Genomic DNA, 25,017 nt, shown 5'->3' with positions numbered 1-25,017 from the left:
TCGTTAATAAAACAAAAAGCCAGACATAAGAAAAGCTTATCAATCTTGCTAATCATCAGAGATATGCAAATGTAAGTGATACTTTTTAAAAATTCTAAATCTCAAGTGTGGCAAGGACGCTGGGCAAAGGAGCATTCAAATTGGTACAAACTTCCAGGGCAGCTTGACAAAACGAATCAAGATACTAAGGTCTGGGAGCAAATCACTTGATTCAGCAATTCCACTTCCACAAAACAAAACTATAGTAGTGTCACGGATGGGTACAAACCTTTAATTACAAAATGCGCTTCTCCATTCCATAGCTATTAAAAAGCTGGAATCCACCCAAATGTACCATACTGGGAGAAGGGCGGGAACCACATAATGGAATACTATGCAGCCATTTCAGATGTAGAGTATTTAGCAACACAGAAAGACACTCACAATTTATAGCCAAATGGAAAAATCACAAAAGCAGGGAAAACATGCTTAGAATCATATTTGCTAGTTATTAATAGTACACTTCTAATTGGTAAGAATTTGGGGGTTTTTAAATCTTTCATTCTTATTTTATCTTCATTTTCTAAATTTTCCATAATACATGTTAATCACAAGAATCTTTAAAATAATTATTACATTAAATGAGAAGGCCTATCCAGCTAATCTAGCTTAACACCTGGCATATATAAGAGCTTGACAAATGCTACCTCCCGTTCCCCAAGATTTATTCTTCAATGCTTATTTTGCAATCATAACACCAAAGGGGTTTTGGTAAAGAAAGTTTCATTTAAAAAAAAAAATTTTTTTTTTTTTTTTTTTAGAGATGGGGGTCTTGCTATGTTGCCCAGTCTGGTCTCGAACTCCTAAGCTCAAGCAATCCTCCTGCCTCAGCCTCCCAAAAGGCTGGGTTTACAGGCATGAGCTACCATGCCCGCCCTAAGCTTCAGCTTCCGAATCCAGGATCAACATGGAGTCCAGAAAATACATCAGCCGTGGCCCTCCCGGCAGATGCCACTCCCAACACTTGGCCGCGCACAAAGGGAGCCTTCATAGGTTTAAATAAAGTAGTTGATTCCAAACCCAAAATTAACAAAAGTGAATAAGCTGCTCAGAAACAGCTCGTTCAGGACTGTGTGCTGTTATTCCTCCCAACAAGATGGTGGCATGTACAGAGGAAGGGGCCCCAGGCACGGAATCAATTACCCTCTGCTCTATCCTGCAGCACCCACTCCACAAAATGCTGTATGACCTCAGGTACGTCACCTCGCCTCTTTGCACTTTCCTTTTGGCACCATCACAAGACAGCTGTAAGCACTGTGGTGAGAATTAAATATGACAAGAAGGAAATCTCCATACATTTTAGAGCACTATCGATATATTCTAATTAATAAATATTAATCTGTAACAATTAAATACATTTTAGAGGTAAGTGTAGAAACGAAAAGCATTGTATTAGCTATAACTTCAGTTTCTGTACAACTGAAGAAATCTGACTCTGATTTTGTTCCTCTTTATATGAAATAAACTTTATACAAAAGGCTTAGCTCCGTTCATCTGGTTTGTTACCCTCCGCCTAGGAAGAAATAGTAGCAACACCGAAATATGGGTTTCCTCCCTGCCCGCCATCTCTCTGTCTTTCGTTCCCGCACACCATCTCAGACATCCTCTTAGAGTGTAGTGAAGAAACCTTGTTTTGCTTTCAGAGAGCACCATCTAAATATGGCTTCTAACATGAAGGCTCCAAAATTCACAGAAAGTAAAACCACCAAGCAACACAGCCTGGTAAGCAAATAACTCAAAGACTTAGAACAAGTAGACTGAAACCCTGTCGCACCACACAACCCTTCCTACGTACCCCATTTCGTAAGGTGTAGACCAACACCAGCACTTCATGAAATGTACTGTTACTTAGGAAGCCAAAGGGAGATCACAAATGTAGGCAAGAAACTAAATTCGGGCAAGAAACTAAACACCAGCTATTAGAACTTGCTTTGTGATCCGTCTACTGGTGCCTTTTTAAGAGATCTTTCCAAGAAGGCCTCCTAGTGACCCAAATGTCATTTTGGAGAAGGCTGAGGATTCATATCTGCTCACGGATAGGTTACAGAAGTCCAAGAAGGGCTACGTCATACCAAATAGGCAACAATGCGGGGGGGGGGGGGGTTCCACCGTCGGCATCTCATTTATTATGAAGTCTATAATAACTCCCAGAATAGCCATCTAGTTTTAACAATTTATTTGATAAACAAATACATTTGTATATAGACAACCAAAACATCTTGACTCTGGTGAAACAGTTTGGCAATGTTACAAGTATATTTGCAATGTTTTTCAGCTCTCGCATTTTTGAAAAAATTGCTGAGAAAAAAATTTATAAATAAAAGTATATAATATAGCATATTCGTTTTTGTCCCCGTTTAAAGATTTGAAAATAAGCAGTTTTGTAAACCCAAAGTGTATTCTTTTCCGGGCCAAAGTTCTATTCTACAGCTGAAGTATGCGATTAATGGGCTGCCTCAAACCGTAATTATAGAGCCAAAATAAAAATTACCCTCCTTAAGACTGCACACAGAGAACACTGGCTATCGGCTTCACGTTGAGTAGCTAGTTTAATATGGTCCCTCTTATTTAAAAAACATATGCTGTACTGAGCCCAAAAGGACATGTTTTCTTCTAGAGCAAGAATGTATCACTAAAAAACAATTTAATTACAATAAATTATGTAACACTGGTTAAGACCGGGGGCAGGGGCAAGGGAAACTATATTCTTTAGAAAAAGCATAGGGTAAAGGGTGCGGTGGCTCACAACTGTAATCCCAGCACTGTGGGAGGCCAAGGCAGGTGGATCACGAGGTCAGGAGTTCAAGATCAGCCTGGCCAAGATGGTGAAACTGTCTCTATTAAAAATACAAAAATTAGCCAGGCATGGTTGTGGACTCCCGTAATCCCAGCTACTCGGGAGGCTGAGGCAGAGAACTTCTTGACCCCTGGAGGCAGAGGTTGCAGTGAGCCACGATCGTGCCACTGCACTCCAGCCTGGGCAACACAGCAAGACTCCATCCCAAAAAAAAAAAAAAAAAAAGGAAAAAACATAAGGTCACCAAGGCATTGAAAATGAACCTTAAACAGAGGTATTAATATGTAAATATTACAATTTCCACTTAGGAAAAAAAAATCATATTATTGCTAGGCCAGCACACTCAAAACCAATAATATCAGGAAAACACATGCCCTTGTGTGATGTGGCAGAATGGCAGAACAGCCCGCTCCCTGAATACAATGGCCCTTTTTATTAAGGTGATCCCTTCATCCCTGGCATTTTATACAAACAAAACAAAAGGCAGAGGAAAAGAAACAAACATGACACTAGTAAGAGTCTTCAGTTTGAACTCTATCACAGAGAAGTATAAGACCTCAAAGACATGTTAGAAAAGTAAAAGACGTTATTTAACAAAAATGAAAGCAAGATGGACTGGAAGGAAGAAAACTATATTGCGATGCTGCTGCTTTTGTTTAATTATATCAAAGGGCAACAGAGCCCTCTAGTGGAAAAAAAATAAAAATACATAAAGACGTTTCTGCTCTTAAAGAAAATAGGTAGAATACCACCAGGCATGGTGGCTAATGTCTTTTATCCCAGTACTTTGGGAAGCCGAGGTGGGCAAACCACTTGAGGTCAGGAGTTCAAGACCAGCTTGGCCATCATGGCGAAACCCCACCTCTACTAAAAATACAAAAATTAGCAAAATTAGCCAGGCAGGGTGGCTCACGCCTATAATCCCAGCTATTCAGAAGGCTGAGGCGGAAGAATTACTTGAACCCGGGAGGCAGAGGTTGCGGTGAGCTGAGATCATGCCACTGCACTACAGCCTGGGTGACAGAGTGAGACACCATCTCAAAAAATAAAAGACACTACGCAGAATACTGTCTTCCATTACAATTCTTACTGTGTCACTATATGATATAAAAGCAAAAGATCAAATTAATTGGGTTTTAAGTAAAACAAGTTCCAAATTTTCAAGCTTGATGTAACACTACAAGACCTCAAGTAAAACAAAAATCTCTTATTAGTTTTTAAATTATGAGTCTGAACCACTTTGTCATTGAACAATGGTTTGTATGACCCTCATTTGTTATGCTGACACTACAAAAAAGCAATTAAACTCTAAACCTACAAGCAAGCATGAAATTTAACTGATGACCTCATGTGACAAAAAAAGTTTCAGATGAGATCTCATCAGGTTCACACAGACAGTAGCCCCCCTTATCCTCGGGAGAGGCGTTCTAAGACCCACAGTGATGCCTGAAAAACTGGATAGTGCCAAACCCTATGTATTCTACATTTTCACCTATGCATACGTACCTAGGATAAATTTATAAATGAGGCACAGTAAGAGATCAACAATAATAAGAGAACAACTATAACGACGTACTGTATAAAAGTTTTATAAATGTGGTCTCTCACACATACTCTCTCTCTCGAAATTAGTGTTTTCAGGTGCCTGTTGACCTCAGGTAACTGAAACCTCAAAAAGTGAAACAGCGTCCTGGCACACTGGTTCACACCTGTAATCCTAACATTTTGGGAGACTGAGGCAGGCATATCGCCTGGGCTCAGGAGTTCGAGACCAGCCTGGGCAACATGGTGAAACCCTGTCTCTATTAAAAACATCAAATTGGCTCGGCGTGGTGGTGCGCACCTGTAATCCCAGCTACTCGGGAGGCTGAGACATGAGAATCACTGGGACCTGGGAGGCAGCAGATGCACTGAGCTGAGATTGCACCACTGTACTCCAGCCTGCGTGACAGAGCAGGACTCTCTCAAAAAAAAAAAGTCAAAGACCATGGATAAGGGGGCACTACTGTATACGTGATTACAAATCTATTTTTAAAATGTATGTATACAGATACACACCCCTATCCAAAGTACTTTACATGAGATTACCAAATTATGAGATGAAGGTCATTTGAATGTTTTAAACTGGTATCTTCCTTGAGATACTTGTTTCTCAAATACTTTGACCATGTGATTTCCATGTACATTCAATGTCCAATAATATTTCAGTGTAAAATGGTTAAGTCATAAGGTACTAATTCTCAATTTTTATATAATTATCAGCTAAGGACTCTTTCTAATATTGTCAATAAATCTCCATAGTTTCTTAGAAAAAGTAACTTCCAAATAATTTTACTTATAATACCTGGATATAATTTAGCATAAGAGAATAGCAGACACAAATGTTTTTAATTCAAAATGGAGTTTCAATGCCCAAAAGGTTACTTCGATTATTTCAGAATATTTTCCTTTCCTTAATGAGCACCAGGTTCTTAAAAAGATAAATGCCAAGATCCCACCAGTTTGTCTTGTCAACAATCAGAAAGGAAACTAATCATGCATTTCAAGATCCTAAGTGTAATGATTTCATATGAGTATGTTTTACCCAAGAAAATGACTAAATCTGAGTTAGCTATGGCCTCAGATTTATGGGACCTTTCGGAATAAGTGGGGGAAAAAAAAAAAACATCAACAGCATGGTTTAGGCTCAAAGGCAAAATTTAGTAACATCTAGGTACGAAAAAGAAAACAAAGAACCAAAGGAGTAAAGGAAGCCGGTGTACTCCATAAATGGGAAGTGTGGATTTAAAGTCTTAGGAATGAACACCCTTCTCTACATGAAGAAAAAGTAATGTTCTTGTATTAGTGTAGAATGGGTCGAACTTGCAGCAGATAGGAGGTCATCACGGTGATGATTTGCAGGATCAAAGAGTATGGCAAGTCCAGTTCACACTGTAATTTCAACACATGATTTAGAAACAGGACCCCAAGTTTTAAAAAGTAGGCTCTCTAAGCTAAGACCATCAATTTCAACATCACGCCATGATAACACTTTGGGATTCCCTGCATGAAATTTGATACCTTCATTTTGTTTCAAGGAAAACAAATTTAGGAGTGACTGATACCTTGAGCACGTACTTTTTATACCTCAAAATATATACATTTTGATATAAAAGTGTGTGTGTGTGTGTGTGTGTGTGTATCTCCATGTAATAAACCTTAGAGAGGTGATTTTGTGACATAAATACCAATAGAAAATTCAAGTGTCAGTCCCAAAATACATTTCACTGGTATCTACCAATGTGGCCAGCTTATATATGTTCACAAGAAGAAAAGTTTTATTTCTGTTAATGGGTCCTTTGGCTCAAAAACTGAAACCAAGTGAGGTTATTCTAGCTTTGAAGTCACAACATATGATGCAGCCCAGCGTTCTAAAGGTTCACAAAGTGAAAGAAACTTTTCATCTGGACCAAATTCTGGAAAAAACTTTTAAAATCAAGTTTTAGCCACTACTGTATTAGGAATGAAAGTTAAGAAGTTTTATTATCATTACCACTGAAGATTAGACTGAAAATATCGAATCTGTTCATACTTGTTAACAGCGTCTGGGCACGGTGGCTCACACCAGTAATCTCGGTACTTTGGGAGGCTGAGGTGGGAGGATTACTTGAGCCCAGGAGTTCAAGAACAACCCCGGGCAACATCGTGAGACCCCATCTCAAATATTTAAAAAAAAAAAAAAAAAGAATTTTAATGGATGTCTGACAAAACCCTGGATGTCACTCCTTAGATATGACACTAAATCTGTCTGCTTACAGAAAATAATTTGCATGAGCTCTAACAAACATCTAGCTAATTAAGACAGTGAACAGAGTAGGTGGTCCCGCATTTAGGCATCCAGCTAATCCCTCATTAGAAGGATCCTGCCTTTGATGACCAACATGACAGCCTGCAGGTAGCAGGGGGCAGCAGTTTATACTCAAGTATTTACATGCACAGCCAAATCAGTTGACTGATAGGCTGAGTCTAAAAACGAAGCAGGGGTCTTCCTCAATGGGAAATTCCCTCACCTAAAAAAAAAAAAAAAAAAAAAAAAAATTCCCTTTCCTAACGCTTCGCAACACTTGCATGTAATGATCACCGTGCTGAAGGCATTTCCGATCGTTTTTACCAAATCACAGCCATCAAGCTGCTAACTCCAAAGAGCCGTAAAACACCTGGCCCTTCCTGCTCAGTCTACGTTGAACACAAACAGAAATGAATTCCTCCCTTGTCTCTACTGGTTAGCATTCAGGACTGCGGGGTTCCGGGCCTCTTGATGTGCTAGCAGAAGCTTTGGGTGAAGAGATGACTTCCCCCTGGATACTGAGATGCTGATCTCCACAGAGAGGGGTCCACAAGCTACAGTTTTCAATCTACAAAGTTCTTCAGGTTCAGAAAGCTGGTTAAACAAAGGTCAAGGAGAGAAGAGTGTTAGTGTCTGAGGAGGCAACATTCTAATCCTTGCAGCTCCCTAAAAAAAACGGGGGGGGCGGGGTTGAGACAAAGGGCACAGGGGTTAAAGGACACTGGTGCAACAATTCCACACAATGCGTTGCCAAATCTTACTGTGGCCTGGGGCATCCCATTTGCCTAAATTTCATCTAAGCTGTGGCTAATTTAGAGAATGTTGGGGTGATATCACTTTGAATGAACTGGCTTATCTAATGCAGGAGTCAGCACTTTTTTTTCTGGAAAAGGCCAAAGAGTAAATATTTACGGTTTTGCGAGCTATATGATCTCCACCAAAATTGGTCAACTCTTCTGGTAACATGCAGACAGGCGTGTTATTTTGGAATAACGGAATACACACATACAGCAGTTCCCCATTATAGAAATGGGAATAAATGGGCATGGCTGTGTTCCAAAAACAATTCTACTTACAAAATCAGGCAGTGGGTCAGAGTTAGCCCAGAGATCGTAGCTTGTTCACCCCCAATCTAGACAGCTGAATCCAGTTGATAGTGGTAATATCTGCCTATAAACCTTAAGTGTAAAAGCAAGGATTTCATGAACCCATAGTGCTTTATTCTGACATTTCCTCCAAATCCTTTTATCGGTCAGAATCACTGATTTTTTTAGATGAATTAAGAATCTCTCCAGTTGCCTTAGCAGAATCAATTATCAAAAACTCAAAATACAGCTCCGTTTCACTAGCAGCCAGGGAGAGGAAAATTATGACAAGATGGAGTTTGCTTAGAGCCCACTTCAAAGGGGGCATGGCACTAGTGCAACCCTGAAGAATGATGTCAAGCAAGGGATGCCCCCTTCCATATCAGTGAGATCCCCACCAATCGCTATTCCAACAAAGCAGTGCCTTGTGGGGCATTTAAAAAAAAAAAAAAAAAAAAAAAGAACCACTGGAAACGCTATTTGTAAATCGGCCTTTATAAGGCAAATTAGGCTTCTATGTTTTTATTTGTGGAGGCACCACTTTCAAAATAAATCCGGTTATGTTTTGTTTCAGCCCACTCTGCCTTAGAGAAAATGGACATTCACAAGGTTAAAGATTCCACAGTTTATCCAAAGCAAATAGGCTGCCTTGAGTGGCCAAAGGAAAGGGAACACCAGCACCATGAAAGCTTCGACAGAAGATGACTCTTGAATGCCCCAGGAATCTTGGAAATAAAGATGCCCAAATTCACTCACTCGGCATTCAGCTATTTTATTTGAAATGAGCAGAACTAAAGTAGTGATAGCAATTTATAAATTGGCATGTTTCACAGCTTAGTAGAAGGACTTTATCTGGAAGCCACAGCCTACCTGGGCAAGGACACTTTCTAAGGCAGCCACTCAGGATATAAAAGCTAACTTAGCAAAGCCATGTGCCTATCTTCAGCCTCCTTTCTTCAGGCCTGATACCACTGCTGCAGAGTCAAAGTGATTTGTGAGTTTTTGATTGCCTGGATTTGCAGTACAATGTTATTTCAAAACTTCAGAAAGAAAATCTTCGGCACTCACCTAGACTTATGCTTCCCAAGAGTGGAGGGGGATGGGGTGAGGTGGCGGTGTTAAAGGCCATTTCTGAGGAAGGTGACCGCTGGGGAAAGAGCTGTGGGCACTTGAATGGGAAAGGCTGGTCTCCCTAAGACCTTGCGTGACATCTGTGCCGTCCTGAGCATTACAATTTGCCAAGAGCTCCAATGGGACTGCAGACCCCTCCTGCAGTGTCCGCAAAATGAATGATGAGTATCAGGAAGGAAGAGTCTTAGGGGGAAGTGGGAGCTGCAAAGAGGCACAGAGAGTTTTTGGCTTTACTCCAAGATGCAAGGGCCATTCTCAACAACCACAAATTTATTCTCAATGCTTCAGAATCTCCTCCTCTCCATCACGACTTCAATATCTAACTAGACATCACCCTTTTCATATGCTGAACCAATTCTACCAGTCCTGGATTACCATGTTGTGGGTCTGCTGTTGCAAATCTTTGAAAGAGCATGAGCTCTCTTTAAGGGTGTGCTGTCAAATGTCAGGTGGAGCAGTCTGAACACTTAACACAAAAAAACAATCAGCAGTCACATACCTTAATCATTAGGGAAAAACAGTCTAGCTGGAAGATTAAGAGAATAAGATCTTTTAATCTTCTGGTTAACTCGTTAAATTTTTAAAAATATTTTTTTAAGCCCTTAAATCCTTTTTTCTTAATAATTCCACAACTGTGTGGCCCCACACATTCACCCTAACAGTAGTTAATATGATCAACACCATGTACTGCTTCCACTGTTTTTACTATTACACCATCAGTTTTCACTTCAATGACAATAACATAAAACTCACTCCAATGCAGAAGTTCAGTCAAGTGGATTGAACATATTTGGAGCCCAGGATGAGGTATGAGATTTCATTTTAAATAAATCTCTTTCAATTCTTAAAACACATTCCAATTTGCCTATTTACCTTCATAGGCAAGTACAGTCAAAAATTCTGCACTCGGATTGCAACCTGTTAGATTCTAGACCTTGTACAAGACAATAACTGATCCCTGAACAATGTATTTTTACCTCCTGTGCTTCCCTAATCATGCTAGACAATATTTCTGTAGCTTCAAGGAACTGTTCCAAATTAAGAAAGAAGTGGAGATGGTTAATAGGCACAAAAAAAATCGAAAGAATAAGACCTACTATTTGATAGCACAACAAGATGACTATAGTCAATAACTTAATTGTACATTTTAAAAGAGCTAAAAGAGTATAAATGAATTGTTTATAACTCAAAGGATAAATTCTTGAGGGGATGGACGGATACCACACTCACTAGGATGTAATTATTTCACATTACGTGCCTGTATCAAAACATTTCATGAACCCCATAAATATGTACACCTTTATGTACACCATAAGGACAGAGAGAACTTGACAGAAGACAGCCCAACGCAATGTTTTATCTGTCGGCAAATCCAAAGATGCATACATGTATTCGAAGCGGCTGGTTCTCACTGATTCAGATATTTATATAAATAGACCAAAGCAAAATAAGAATAAATCCTAGAAGAGTTATGGTTTGCTTCTGCCTTGCTCCTGTTTCCTTACCAGCCCACCATTGGAGCAAGGACACCCTCTCAAGCCATCTACCATGATGGTCCCTGTGGGTAAACAACGGCAATTAAGAGGGTTAATTTAGAAGTGAAGACAGGAACTCATTCTCCGATTTTATAAGGAAATAAGAGCCTGTGCCCAAAAGAAAATGATATGCTCAGTGACCAGTCAAAACCTGTAGTATCCTTTGTTCCCAAGTCATAATACCCTATTGTTCCCCATATTCTATTACCAACCAATTTTGGTTTGAATAACCCAGGTAATTGAAATATGTCCACACACCAGGCAGACCAGGTCAAAAACTCTTAGACGGAGCCTGTTTTCTCTTCTCCCTGAATACCAAAAGAGCCGCAGTCTTTTGCCGAGCATTCAGCTTTCAGAGACTTCAAGGTCAGCCCCTACAGAGCCTTCCATGACAACATTAGGATTTCGAGAAAGTGGTGATTTTAATGAAATGACAGCTGAAAAGGATAAGATCCAAGTTTAAATCAGAGAACCACTATACAAAATTCCGTTATAGTTAGATTTAAGTGGATATCATTATAGCAGTCCCACAAATAAACAAATAAATTAACTGCCTACCTATTCCCGAATTAGCTCCAGTGACCACGACCACTTTGCCAGTGAAATCCCGGCCCTGGAGAATTTCCATGGCAGTGGTGCTGCCGTCATATCTCTGCCGGGTGGCTGGCTTTGTCGGATTATCATCCACAGTAAACGCCAGTCTTGGGTCCAAGTAGGTAGTCCTTTTATTTATGTGGCTGCCCAGGAAAGGAGAAAGTAATGAACTCACGGCAACGAACGCTGGCATTTATAAATATAAGATAATCTTACGGTTAAGGCAAAAACCCCATTTTTCATGTACCAAAACGCTTATTTCTTAAACCTGAAAAGAACTGGGGCCCATTTAATCTTTCTGGCCTCCAGAAGGATTACATTTCTGCCAGGAAAGATAGTCATCGAACCCTTTCCTCCAAAACTGCCTATAAAATATGCTGTAACATATAATAACTATTGCCGTGTATCCTTAGATCTCAAAAAAGGCTTCTTGAGAAGGCTTTGGGTCTTAATCTAATTCATGTAAACATAGCTATGACATCTGTCAGCGACTCTTTTCAGTAGACTTCAATTAAATCTCTTAGCCCTATACAAGGACGTAAAGACGTAGGGAAGTAGAAAACTCAAAATGATAAAGCCTTAGTTGTAAATAAGAAATTGCCGACTAATAAAATGCTAACAATCTTCACTTTAAGACTGTACTCAAACCTCCTACAAGCACTCTCGTTTTGATTTGGAATTGATTTAAATCTTGTGGAAACAGTATTAAAATATATTGGATGCTGGGCACAGTGGCTCACACCTGTAATCGCAGCAATTTGGGAGGCCAAGGCAACAGGATCACTTGAGCCCAGGAGTTCAAGACCAGCCTGGACAACATAGTTAGGCCTCGTCTCTAGAAAAACCAAGCAACATTTCGATGTGACAGCACACGCCTACGGTCCCAGCTACTCGGGAGGCTGAGGTGGGAGGATGATCACATGAGCCCAAGAAGGGGAAGCTGCAGTGAGCTATGACTGTGCCACTGTCCTCTAGCCTGGGTAGATACTGGAATTTCTTCTAAAGACAGAATCAGAGAGGTGAAAAAGTCTTACAGATAAGGATGCTCAATACATCATTTATAATTATAGGTTCTCAGTAGGAATTTAACATCATCGATGTCCAATAGGCAATCTGATAAATTATAGTATATCTGTACAAAATAATTCTAGAGCCGCTAAATAGCGTCTATTTGAAAAACAGATACGTATATGACAAAATGCTCACTATACAGTATGTGGAAAAAGCAGGTTGTTAAACAGTATACACAGTACATTCCCTACTTTTTTTTTAAGGATGCATGTGCATAGAAAATAGAAGAATAAATCCAGAGTTGTTAAAAGTAGTTACTTCTGCTAAGATTACAGGTATATACCATTATACTTTGTATTATTCTACAGTTATTGTATTACTTTTATAATTAAAAATTTCTATTAAAAAGCAGAACAGCTGAGAGCGGTTTCTTCGTATAAACTTACTCAACAAAAAACACTTGTCCATTCTCATCAGTCTCTTGTTCCCATCCATATGGCAAATCTGAAACACAAGAAAGACAGGTTGACAGGTGCCAGGGCAAAGTGAAGATGGTCTCCAGGTCAGGAAGGGGAGGAGCTCTCCCGGCCCCTCCCCCAAGCCTGTCCCTCCCACCCACCAGTTGTCACTTCAACTGGATTTGGTCACATGTTCCAACTGTGGCAACTGCAGAAGGCCCCTGATCCCACTTGGGCTCCACATTTCCGCCTCTTGCTTTGAAGAAAACCTATTTTATTCCTGATCACTAGGAACCTTACTGGTTGTGCCAATCAATGGGAATTCTCCCTTGAATGAGCTCACAGAATGTATCTATATGTAAAGCAGGCACCCAATGTCATTCATACACTGACTTGTGATGCCTTGTACGGTATTAGAGGGCAGTGTCATTTTTTTTCATGTGCACAGATTAACTCTTCAATTACACCCTAAACCTATTAAGGACTCAAACCTTCTCATACTTTTTTTTTTTTTGAGACGGGGTCGCACTATGTTGTCCAAGCTCATCTCAAATTCCTCGGCGCAGGTGATCCTCCCACCTGTGCTGCCCAAAGTCCTGGGATCATAGGCACAAGCCACCATGCCTGGCCCCTTCTTATACTTCTACTCTGTGCGTCACACCCTACCTCAGAATCACCTAGAAGTCATGATCATCTTTACAAAATTCCCAAAATATTTATATATTTACTTCCAAGGTATAGCCAAGAGCAATATACAGGTATTGATCGACTTACGACCTTTGCAACTCACGACCATTCGACTTTACGACTACAATCGCTAGCCATGACTGCTCCACGTCTGGCAGCACAAACGTTGCCCAGCTGGGCATACGACAGTGCGGACCAGCTTCTGGCAGCACTACCATCTCTGCGTGCATACAGCCTACTCAACTTATGACCAAATCGTGTTACGACCGGTCTGTCGGAGCCAATCGTGGTCGTTAAGTCGAGCACTAGCTGTATAAGCAACCGCAACTATAGGAAAACATCATAAACTGTGACTCAAAGGCCTCAATTATTTTGATACTTTGTGTTTTTTGTTGTTGTTGTTGCTATTTTTGAGACTGCATCTGGCTGTCGCCCAGGCTGAAGTGCAGTGGCGTGATCTTGGCTCACTGCAACCTCCACCTCCTGGGTTCAAGCACTTCTCGTGCCTCAGCCTCCAAAGTAGGTGGAATTATAGGCACGCACCCCCACGCCTGGCTAATTTTCATATTCTCAGAAGAGACGAGGTTTCAACATGTTGGCCAGGCTGGTCTCGAATTCCTGACCTCAAGCGATCTGCCCGCCTCGGCCTCCCAATGCGGCGGGATTACAGGCATGAGCCACCGTGTCCGGCCATTTTGATACTTTAACACCAGTAACAAATCATCCTCAGTCTATGCTACGATCTCATCATCGTCTTCTGCCAAATCAGGTAAGCTCCTCAGAGTAAGAGTCTGGTTCTCTACCAGAGAGCCCTCCCAAACAGACACAATAACCAGTCACCTCTCTGCCTGTGACATTTTCCCCATCTACTTAATGCTTTAATCCAATATCCTTTGACAGTAACATACAAACCTCCTGCCACTCGTTTTCTTTTTCCAGTTTTTGGATGTTCCCACTGAGTCTTCTCCTCGGTGTGACTGTTAAGAAAAAAAAAAAAAAATCCACAGTAGTAAGTAAAAATTAACTCTTCCAGAAAGTCAATGGTATTAAAATTTTTCTCTCCCAGCTAATACTCTCTCTCAAGAAGAGTAAAAACAGACATTCAGAGAAGGAATGTGCAGAATACAAATGTCACTGTTTGCATCAGGTCAAATTCCCCAAGTTGAAAGCAGCAGCAGTCCCGGAGAAACTCCCAACAGCCTGCCTTTAGAAGCCAGGTGGAAGGAGGAAGTGCGGGAAAGAGGAAAAGGAGGACTGCGATCCCAGCTACGGGGTCTTTAGGAAGCTGGCTGAATCACTCCAAATATCTAAGGGCATTTTGCTTTGTATTTGTTTTAGTTTTATTCCAGGATGCAGTGATAAAATTCTAATACTTAATTTATATAATCTCTTAAATGTTTACTTATTTATTTGTATTTCTTTTTAAAGAATCAGGGTCTTACTATGTTGCCCAGGTTGGAATGGAATTCCTGGACCATCACTCTCTTGAGTGGCTGGGACTAGAAGCACGTGCTACCTTGCCCAGCTAAAATGTTTATTCTTTTTTTGTTTAATATATATTTTTTTATTTTTATAATATATATATTTTTTTTAATATATATATTTTTTATTTTAGGTTCTGGGGTACATGTGCAGAACATGCAGGATTGTTGCAGAGGTACATAAATGGCAATGTGATTTGCTGCCTCCACCCCCTGTCACCTATATCTGGCATTTCTCCCCAAGTTATCCCTCCCAACCTCCCTACCACTTGCTGTCCCTCCCCTAATCCCCGCCAACAGACCCCAGGGTGTGATGCTCCTCTCCTTGTGTCCATGTGTTCTCACTGTTCAACACCCACCTATGAGTGAGAACATGCGTTGTTTGATTTTCTGTTCTTGTGTTAGTTTGCTGAGCATGATGGTTTCCAGATTCACCCATGTCCCTACAAAGGACACGAACTCATCGCTTTTTATAGCTGCATAATATTCCATGGTACATATGTGCCGCATTTTCCTTGTCCAGTCTATCATGGATGGGCATTTGGGTTGGCTCCAGGTCTTTGCTATTGTAAACAGTGCCGCAATGAACACACGAGTGCTTGTGTCCTTATAACAGAACCAATGTTTATTCTTTCTGCAAATGTAACTTCGAAGTGTTGCATTAAGCAATGGTTCCTAATTGGTCCTAAAAAGTACTTAAGAAATGCAGTAAGTCAGCCCCAGAGGTCACCTAGCTGTGTGCTGTGCACCTGTGGCCAAGTGACCCAACTCCTTCATCTCCATTCCCTCCTCTGCAAAATGGAAATGATCCTAGCACTGATTTGGGGGTCTGCTATAAGAATATTGTATATCCAGTGTTGCACATAGCGCCTGGCATACAAAAAGCTCTAGGAAATGTAAGCTATTATTTTGAACAAATCAGCTACACAAACTAGCCTGATTATTGTGTCAAACTTAACATTTCATCTCAGACCACCACCCAAAGTTGTAATTAAAATAGTAGGCCAATAACTAGAAACACCTGTCACCAGGTAATAAGGTATCCAGAAAAACAAACAATTATTTCATCAGGGAAACAGCCAGGTGCTCCAGAGGCACCTGAAGGGTAGGCTGGGTTTCCTAAAAGTTCACCTACTCATGCAAAAACAGAAAGTTATATTACTTAATCAGCAACATCTAGATGATAAGACATGAACATTCCTTCCCTATCAATTATTTTAAAGAAAATAAATAGACCAGGCGCAGTGGCTCACGTCTGTAATCCTAGCACTTTGGGAGCCCAAAGCGGGCAGATAATGAGGTCAAGAGATGGAGACCATCCTGACCAACATGGTGAAACCCCACCTCTACTAAAAATACAAAAATCAGCTGGTCATGGTGGCACGTGCTTGTAATCCCAGCTACTCGGGATGCTGAGGCAGGAGAATTGCTTGAACCCAGGAGGCGGTGGCTGCAGTGAGCTGAGAACATGCCACTGCACTCCAGCCTCGGTGACAGAGCGAGACTCTGTCTAAAAAAAAAAAAAAAGAAATACAAAGAGCATGAATTTTCTAAAAAATCTGACAACCTGCAAGCAGGGTCTTTTCATGAATTGCTGGATTCTGATCTGTTTTGACAAAGTCTTGACAGCTGGGTCTCTGTCATGGTGCAGGAATGAATGCTTCACTCAGGACGCAGAAGACCAGAACGTCCCATGCTAGCTGTGCCCAGCCAGTCTCCTCAGAACTACTGCCATCTCACAGAGCTGCTGAAAAGGCGAGACACATGACACCTGTGACACTGCCTGCAGAATGATTAAATCCTTGTACCAGCTTAGATAACGGCAGCAAAGACAAACTCCTGCTTTGTACATCAACCACCATCCAATATCACTTGCAAGAAAAGCAGCTCTCTCTGGTAAGGGTAACCCACCCTCCATTGGCACAGTGGGAATATTGGTATATCGACTCCTGCTTCTCCTCACAATGGAAGTTGGCAATAACAAGAAACCTTCCTGCCCCTTACGGGGCTGTGTCTCATGCTCCTTCAAGAAAGTTAAGAGATGGAGTTGCGCCAGGCGTGGTGGCTCAAGCCTGTAATCCCAGCACTTTGGGAGGCCAAGGCGGGTGGATCACGAGGTCAAGAGATCGAGACCATCCTGGTCAACATGGTGAAACCCCATCTCTACTAAAAATACAAAAACTTAGATGGGCATGGTGGCGCGTGCCTGTAATCCCAGCTACTCAGGAGGCTGAGGCAGGAGAATTGCCTGAACCCAGGAGGTAGAGGTTGCGGTGAGCCGAGATCGCGCCATTGCACTCCAGCCTGGGTAACAAGAGCGAAACTCCGTCTCAAAAAAAAAAAAAAAAAAAGAGAGACGGAGTTGCATTTTCCTCACCTGACATTAAAAGTAGTCTTCATGTTGGCCAGGCATGGTGGCTCATGCCTGTAATCCGAGCACTTTAAGAGGCCGAGGAGGGCAGATAGCCTGAGGTCAGGAGTTCGAGACCAGCCTGGCCAAAATGGTGAAACCCCGTCTCTACTAAAAATACAAAAATTAGCCAGGTGTGGCAGCAGGCACCTGTAATCCCAGCTACTTGGGAGGCTGAGGCGGGAGAACCACTTGAACGTGGGAGTCAGAAGTTGCAGTGAGCAAAGATCGTGCCATTGCACTCCAGCCTAGGGGGCAACAGCAAGACTTCATCTCAAAAAAAAGTAGTCTTCATCTCACAGGTACATATCAAATAAGCTTGAAGCCTTGCTCCAAAAATCTCTGCCCTCAAGAATCCATGTACTGGCCAGGTGCAGTGGCTCACACCTGTAATCCCAGCACTCTGGGAGGCTGAGGCGGGCAGATCACTTGAGTCCAGGGATTCAAGACCACTCTGGCTAACATGGAAAAATCCCATCTCTACTAAAAATACAAAAATTAGACAGACGTGGTGGCACATGCCTGTAATCCCAGCTACTTGAGTGGCTGAGGCATGAGAATTTCCTGAACCTGGGAGGGTGAGGTTACAGTGAGCCAAGATCACGCCACTGCACTCCAGCCTGGGTGACACAGCAAGAGTCTGCCTCAAAAAAAAAAAAGAAAAGAAATCCATGAAATGGCCCTTAACAGTGGAAGCTGGGCCGTGAAGGCAAGGCATGCTGGCCAGAAAGAGCCTCCTGGCCCTTAGTAGGTGAGGCTGGGCCCTGACACACCCAGCCTCATGCCTGGCCCACAGCAGGTGCACCAAGGTAAACACAGAATGAATGCTTTCCAAAGGAGTTACAAAACTCACTCAGAACATTTTCTATCTATTCAGAAAGACATTTAAAAACCAAAACAAAATCTGTCAACCTATGTTCTTGACTTTTACCGAAGATGCCTGGACCAGAGTTTCTTTTTTTTATGACATGGAGTCTCGCTGTGTCACCAGGCTGGAGTGCAGTGGTGCAATCTCGGCTCACCGCAACCCCCGCCTCCCAGGTTCAAGTGATTCTCCTGTCTCAGCCTCCCAAGTAACTGGGACTACAGGCGCCCGCCACCACGCCTGGATAATTTTTATATTTTTAGTAGGTACGGGGTTTCACCATATTGGCCAAGCTGGTCTTGAACTCCTGAACTTGTGATCCACCCACCTCAGCCTCCCAAAGCGCTGGGTGCTGGGATTACAGGCGTGAGCCACTGCACCCAGCCCTAAACCAGGGTTTCTTATCCTCACTGCTAGTGACACTTGGAGCTGGATCATTCTTTGTTTTTTGAGACAGAGTCTCGCTCTGTCACCCATGCTGGAGTGCAGTGGTGCAATTCAGCTCATTGCAAACTCTGCCTCCTGGGTTCAGGCTATTCTCCTCCCTCAGCCTCCTGAGTAGCTGGGATTACAGGTGCCCGCCACCACGCCCAGCTAATTTTCATATTTTTAGTAGAGACAGGGTTTCACCATGTTGGCCAGGCAGGTCTCCAACTCCTGACCTCAAGTGATCCACCTGCCTCGGCCTCCCAGAGTGCTGGGATTACAGGCGTGAGTCACTGTGCGTAGCCTGAATCATTCTTTGCTATGGGGCTGTTGTGGGCACCAATGGCCTGTGCCTACTATGTGCCAATACTCCAGTCCCCACAGTTGTGGCCACAGAAAGAGTCTCCAGACATTACCAACTATCCTCTGCAGAACACAACTGTCCCTGGGGAAGAACCCGAAACCAGCTGAAGTGGGGAGAGTAATCTGGTCGTGAGGATTCTGGAGCCCGACTGCCCAAGTTTGCTGGCTCTCCCATATGCCAGCCACCCTGCCCTCAAATAAGTCATTTTATGCTCTGTGCCTCAGTTTCCTCATCAGTTAAGATGGGGACAGTAACAGTACCTACTTCTTGGGGTTACAGAGGACTGAGTGAGTTAACGTGGGAAGAACCAAGAACAGTGGATTTCAATAGATTTTAAATAAATACAAAAATTAATTAAAAGGTGTTCTTTTTAATTATAACCTTAAATGACTTTTTAATGAAGAGAAAATTAGAACACATGTCCGCTAAGTGTTCTCCTATTCTCCTTTAAATAGAAGCTGTCTTTTATGTTTTATTCTTTCAATAAGCTTGTCATTTAAAACGATAATTAACAGTAATCTAAACTTAAACCAAAGGATTCAAAATTAAATGGCACCATATTACGTGAATACCACACTTACGTATGGGGTGTTTTCTTTTCTTTTTTTTTTTTTTTTTTTTTTTAGCGTTTTTTTTTAGACAGTGTCTTGTTAGGTGACTCAGGCTAGAGTACAGTGGTTCAATCATAGCTCTCTGTAGCCTCGAACTCCTGGACTCAAGCGATCCTCCCACCTTGGCCTCCCACCATGCCCAGTCTACGGAGGTGCGTGTGTGCGTGTGTGCATGTGTGCGTGTGTGTGTTCTGAGCACAGTGTAAGTTAGCAGAGAGAACCAGAGCTGACAGTGAGGACGGCCAGCCCCGTGGACGCTGGAGCCACGGAGGACTCTGAATGCCAGAAGGCCTGAGCTTCCTGAGAAAAGGGGGCAGGGGAGGGCAGACAAGGACGGCCTGGACACTGAGACCTCGTCCCTCAGTCCCCATCTCCCATGAAGCGGCTGCAGAGACTCTTAGGGGAGAGGGACACAATAAAGGCCCACCTGCTCTCTCGGGGCCCCCGTCTCCCCTGACCCTGTCCCTGGGAGCCCAGCCTGGTGGGCTTTGGAGCCCTAAGACACGTGTGCCTTTGAGGCCTACAAGTGATCCATGAGCACGGGGGCAAGTAGGAGACGCCCACAGGAGTCACTCAAGACAGGGCTTCCACCAGACCCGGAGGTGTCAGTGGGAGCTCCAGCCTCTATCCCTGGGCGTGGCCCTGCTACAGCAGGGGAGACCATATGGAAAAAGAAATGACTCAGAGTGGCTCCCTAGAAAGCACATCCGCAGTTTCCCAAACCCCAAGGGAAAAACGAGCGTCACTTCCAGAGTCAGAAATGAAAAGGGGTTGGAGCCAGTGAAACATTGACAAAGAAAATAAAAGAAGGAGCCAGGTTGCTCACAGGTCAGGAGAGATCAAGGGAATGTAGGGTTCGGATGGATCAGGGGCATCCTGACACCCAACGAACTTCAGCTTTTTCTGCCTCGGCCCTGACACCCTGAGAACTGAGGGCCTGCGGGCACGGGCAGAAGGTCCAGAGAGATGAGCCCTCCAGCTGGGAGCCAGCCAAACCCTGGCATTTCAGGTGACAGAAACACCACAGAGCTAATGCATGCAGGGCTGATACCTCGGTGATGGGTTGAGAGGCGCAGCAAGCCACCATGGCACACGTTTACCCCATGGAACAAACCTGCACGTCCTGCACGTGTATCCCAGAATTTTAAATTATAAAAACAAACAAACAAACAGTGGAGCCAGAGAAGCCAGCTGGAGACGTAAGACACTGGTCGGGCGGCTGGAGGAAGGGCTTCTGGAGACCATGTAGGTGCCGAGTCCCCTGGCCATGGGCCACTCATGAAGAAAGCAGACGGGAGAAAGGCCACACAGCATGACGGCAGGCATGGGGGCACGCAGGGCGCACGGGAGCAAGGGAGCCCCATGGCCCTAGCGCCAGGCTCCAGGACAAGCCCGCTGGGAGGCAGAAGTGTTTCTGGATCTGAGTGACAAAGGAAGAGACACACCACAGAGCCGGAGGCAGAGGTGGGCTCAGGAAGCCGGAAGAAAGTCACGTGCATCTTTGTACGCTGGGCCCAGCGCACCATCCGTCCACAGAAGCCCGCGGCTGACCGTCTCTAGATGATTATTTACTCATCCCGTGTGGGTTCATCTTACAGCTTCCAGTGGTAAGCACTGGGGACACGCAGGTGGACAAGCTACCCTCATGGAGTTTGCAATCTGGGCGAGGGAGGCAGAGCCAACAACGAGGAGGACGAACCAAGGCTAAGCATGAAGCAGCAGAGAAATCAGGTGACAGGTACAAGGTAGAGGGGACAGCCACAGTCAGGAAGGTCTCTTGAGCAGTGACACATAAGCTTACCTCTGAAAGATGAAAAGGAGCCCTTCCCCCACAGATGGACAGGCGAGAGGGACAGCAAGTGCCCGCTCAGGAGCCTGCCTCGACCCCTGCAGCAGTTACTGGTTCTCTGCTGCTGCTAGAAATGTCCCTTTCATTCTCCAGAGCCAGAAATCCTTCCTGCAGTCACAAGCCTAATGCCACTCTGGCTCTGTCAACAAAGGCCAAGCTTCTCAGCAAGGCACAGTACTCCGGCAACTGGGTCCTTCCTTCCCTGCCTCAACCTTGACATTCTTGTACCTCACAAAGATCACAAGTCCAGCTGGGGGCAGCGGCTCACATCTGTAATCCCAGCACTTTGGGAAGCTGAGGTGGGGAGATCGTGAGGTCAAGAGATAGAGAGCATTCTGGCCAACATGGTGAAACCATCTCTACTAAAATACAAAAAATAGCTGGGCACGGTGGTGCATGCCTGTAGTTCCAGCTATTCGGGAGGCTGAGGCAAAAGAATCGCTTAAAAGCAGAGGTTGTAGTGAGTCAAGATCATGCCAGTCTGGCGACAGAGCCAGACTTCATCTCAAAAAAAAAAAAAAAAACAAAACAAAATCACAGGTCCCTGTACAGGCCATGCTGGGGATCTCTCCTCTCACCGCTCCCTCTACCTGGACTGCCCTCCTGCCCTTGCAACTTCTACCTGTACTCAAAACACTGCTGCAGGCTTGGTGCCGGGCCTCATGCCTGTGATTCCATAGCTTTGGGAGGAAGGCTTGAGTCCACGAGTTCAAACCTGCCTCAACAACATGGTGAGACCCCATCTCTACAAAACAGTAATAATTAGCTGGGCGTGGTGACATACACCTGCGGTCCTAGGGACTCAAGAGGCTGAGGCAGGAGGATCGCTTGGGCCCAGGAAGTCAAGGTTACTGTAACTGTGTCACTATACTTTCTAACGTTCCCACCAGCTACCCACATACACCTTATGCCAGACACATTGCTTCCTGGGACACACACTGTGTGGGGACCTCCCTACATGTCACTGTGCCCTGTAAGATTGGGTTCCAAGAATGACAACTGGCTCTTACTTGCCTTGGTATAACCAGTGCCAGCAAAGGGCCCGGCACAGCCCTTGTGTGTCGTCAGTGAACTCATCAGAGCTTCACTGCTTTTCTCCTACCTTGCCACCAAAGGCAGCAGTGGTTCACATCCTTGCACAGATTAGAATGACCTGGAAGGGAAGAGTTTTACAACCTACCAAGGGAGAGGGGAGGGCACAAACCAATTAAATCAGAAATTCTGGGCCGGCGCAGTGGCTCACGCCTGTAATCCCAACACTTTGGGAGACCGAGGTGGGCGGATCACTTGAGACCAGGAGTTTGAGACCAGCCTGGCCAACATGGTGAAACCCCGTCTCTACTAAAAATACAAAAATTAACCAGGCACGGTGGCAGCTGCCTGTCATCCTAGCTACTTGGGAGGCTGAGACACAAGAATCACTTGAACTCAGCATGCAGAGGTTGCAGTGAGCCGAGATGGCACCACTGCACTCCAGTCTGGGAGACCAAGCTAGACTCTGCCTCAAAAAAAAAAAAAAAAACATCTCTGGAAGGGGGGCCCAGGTGCTGAAAATGAGATTTACATCCATGTTTCTGGAAACCAAGTGATATTCCACCTTACCTGAAAAGCTTAACAGACATTCTCCCAAAGTTGAGAGTCGGCTACTATAGGTTCTCTATGAGACCCAAAACGTGTATTGAGGACATTCCCCAGGTGATTCTAAGGTGCTGCTATTAAGAGGCACTGTCATTGCTGAAGAGCGATCAGGAAAGACAGTTAAGGAACAGAGAGTGCCTACTAGACACGGTGCTAAGGGCTTTATGCACAGTGCCTGAACTGACCCTCAAGTCAACCCATTTTACAGGTGAGAAAATTGAGACAAAACGTTCTTTCAATGGCCCAAGGTAACACAGTTAAAGACGAAGGCCCTGCTGGGGTTTCCAAAACTTTCCCAGGAAACGATAGTGAAACTATGTAGGACTTCTGCTAAAAAACACTCCTGGCTGGGTGCCGCGCTCACTCCTGCAATCTCAACAATTCTGGAAGCTGAGGCTGGCGAATTGCTTGAGCTCAAGAGTTCGAGACCAGCCTGGGCAAGAAGGTGCGATCCCAGTCTCTACAAAAAAAAATTTAAAAATTAGTTGGGCATGGGCGTAGTGCACGCCTGTAGCCCCAGCCACCCAGGAGGCTGAGAGGAGAGGACTGCCTGAACCGATGCTGCAGTGGGTCGTGACAGCACCACGGCACTCCAGCCTGGGTGACACAGCGATGCCTGTCTGGAACAAACAAAACAAAACTCCTAGCCATGCAACCCAGAGCCTGAAGGAGAAAGCTGACTACGTGCACTTTAAACGTCTTTATTTTTTGGCGGTGATGAGGCCACTTTGCCCTCGCCGCGCCGCGCAGTGCTGCCTCCTGAACAGCAGAGGGCGCGCCGGGAAGCCGCCAGGTGACCCCCACTGGACCCAAGGCCCACAAAGGGGGCCGTCCCCTCCTGGGGACCCTGGACCCTTTCCCCTAAGCTCCTTAACAGTCATTTCCACTCTGCACCGCACTTGCTGCGCTAGAGCGCGCTCCCTCCCCTCGCAGGTGGTGTCCGAGGGCAGTGCAGGGTCCCAGGTGCGTCCCCGGCCCCACTGCGGCCCCCTTACTTGGCGTAGTAAACCCAGCCGTCCTTGGTGGTTCTCTCCTCCCAACCCGGAGGCAGCTCGTCCTCACTGTCCGTGTCATCCAGGCCCGCGTAGCGCAGCGCTGCCATGGCAGACGAAGGAGGCACCTGACCCGCTCGCACGCTGCCGGGTCCGGTAGCCCAGGAACTTACTCCGACTCCAAACGAGCGCCGCGCGCGTCGGGTCTCGACTGCCCAAGCCTGCGCACTGCGCCCTCCGGGGACCACTCCGCCGACCGCGAAGCGAAACTCCAGTTTCCACAGTATCCCGGCTGCCGGCGTCAAAGGGGCTGGGCCTGGAGAGCAAGGCGGTGAAAGCGCCTAAGAGGTCGCGTTGCCCCCCGGGCTGGACAGCAAAGCCGGAGAGTGATCCGACATGGAACGGAGCCTCGTCAGCCTCCCCGCCGCAGGGAAGGGGCGTGCGCAGCTAGTTTCGGGCCAGGACTCCGCCCGTTGCTGGGCGACGCGTAATCACTTCCCCGTTGTTCTAGCCAATCCCGCAGGAGCCCGGCAGTAGGGCATCCTGGGAAATGTAGTCCAGGCAGCGCCTGGTTGGAAAGCGTCCCCCATGCTGGTGTCCTGGGCTCTGTCTCTCCTTGCCTTGGGGCCTCGTCAAAGTTCATGATCACAAACCTTCCAGAGCTTGCCAGCATTGGTGCTGATTCACAAACTTTGTTTTGCATATGAACACAATATTATGTAACCTGGTGAACTTAAAAATGGTGATTCCTGATTTCCTGGTTTTAAAGAAGTTTCTTCCAGCCAAAACACAGTGCTGTTGATCAGAGACTGACGTTAACAGAGCGCTGAATGTGGGGTCCAGGCCAGAAATGCAGAGACGTCTCACGTTCCTGACACCTTTGTGTAGTGGGCACAACTCAGAAAGGGGAGCTAGGAAGGGCACAGTGGCTCACGCCTGTAATCCAAACACATTAGGAGGCTGAGGCAGGAGGATCACATCAGGCCAGGAGTTTGAGAACAGCCTGAGCGACACAGCAAGACCCCCCTGTCTCTACCAAAATAAAAAAATGAATTAATTTGCTAGGCATGGGGGCACGTGTGTGTAGTCCCAGCTACTCAGTGAGGCTGAGGTCAGAGATCGCTTGAGCCCAAGAAGTCGAGGCTGCAGTGAGCTATGATCGGGCCGCTGCAGTGAGCTATGATCGGGCCACTGCACTCCAGCATGGGAGACAGAGAG

The 25,017-nt window shown here is 44.8% G+C and overlaps 1 protein-coding gene and 1 long non-coding RNA gene across 2 annotated transcripts in view; both read right to left on the bottom strand.

The window, feature by feature from the left end:
- Window positions 1-24,315, bottom strand: part of WWOX (WW domain containing oxidoreductase) — a 1,152,661-nt gene extending 1,128,346 nt beyond the window's left edge. Inside the window, exons 1-4 of the mRNA XM_017541879.2 lie at window positions 23,803-24,315; window positions 14,076-14,140; window positions 12,465-12,522; window positions 10,972-11,150 (exon numbers count right to left, since the gene is read on the bottom strand). Of these exons, the coding sequence (XP_017397368.1) occupies window positions 10,972-11,150; window positions 12,465-12,522; window positions 14,076-14,140; window positions 23,803-23,909 (409 nt within the window). The 5' untranslated portion in view covers window positions 23,910-24,315. The remainder of the gene's footprint in view (window positions 1-10,971; window positions 11,151-12,464; window positions 12,523-14,075; window positions 14,141-23,802) is intronic.
- On the bottom strand, window positions 4,840-10,964 carry LOC108313476. Its single transcript, XR_001829107.2, has 4 exons — window positions 9,752-10,964; window positions 8,816-9,079; window positions 8,618-8,721; window positions 4,840-7,256 (listed from the first exon to the last, which is right to left on the bottom strand). It is a non-coding gene; the product is annotated as an uncharacterized LOC108313476 (long non-coding RNA).
- Window positions 24,316-25,017: the final 702 nt, after the last annotated feature.

This window comes from Cebus imitator, unplaced genomic scaffold, assembly GCF_001604975.1.
Source record: "Cebus imitator isolate Cc_AM_T3 unplaced genomic scaffold, Cebus_imitator-1.0 Scaffold137, whole genome shotgun sequence".
Taxonomy (NCBI): Eukaryota; Metazoa; Chordata; class Mammalia; order Primates; family Cebidae; genus Cebus; species Cebus imitator.
Note: the sequence above shows the minus strand (reverse complement) of the source record. Positions and strands in the feature narration are given on the sequence as shown.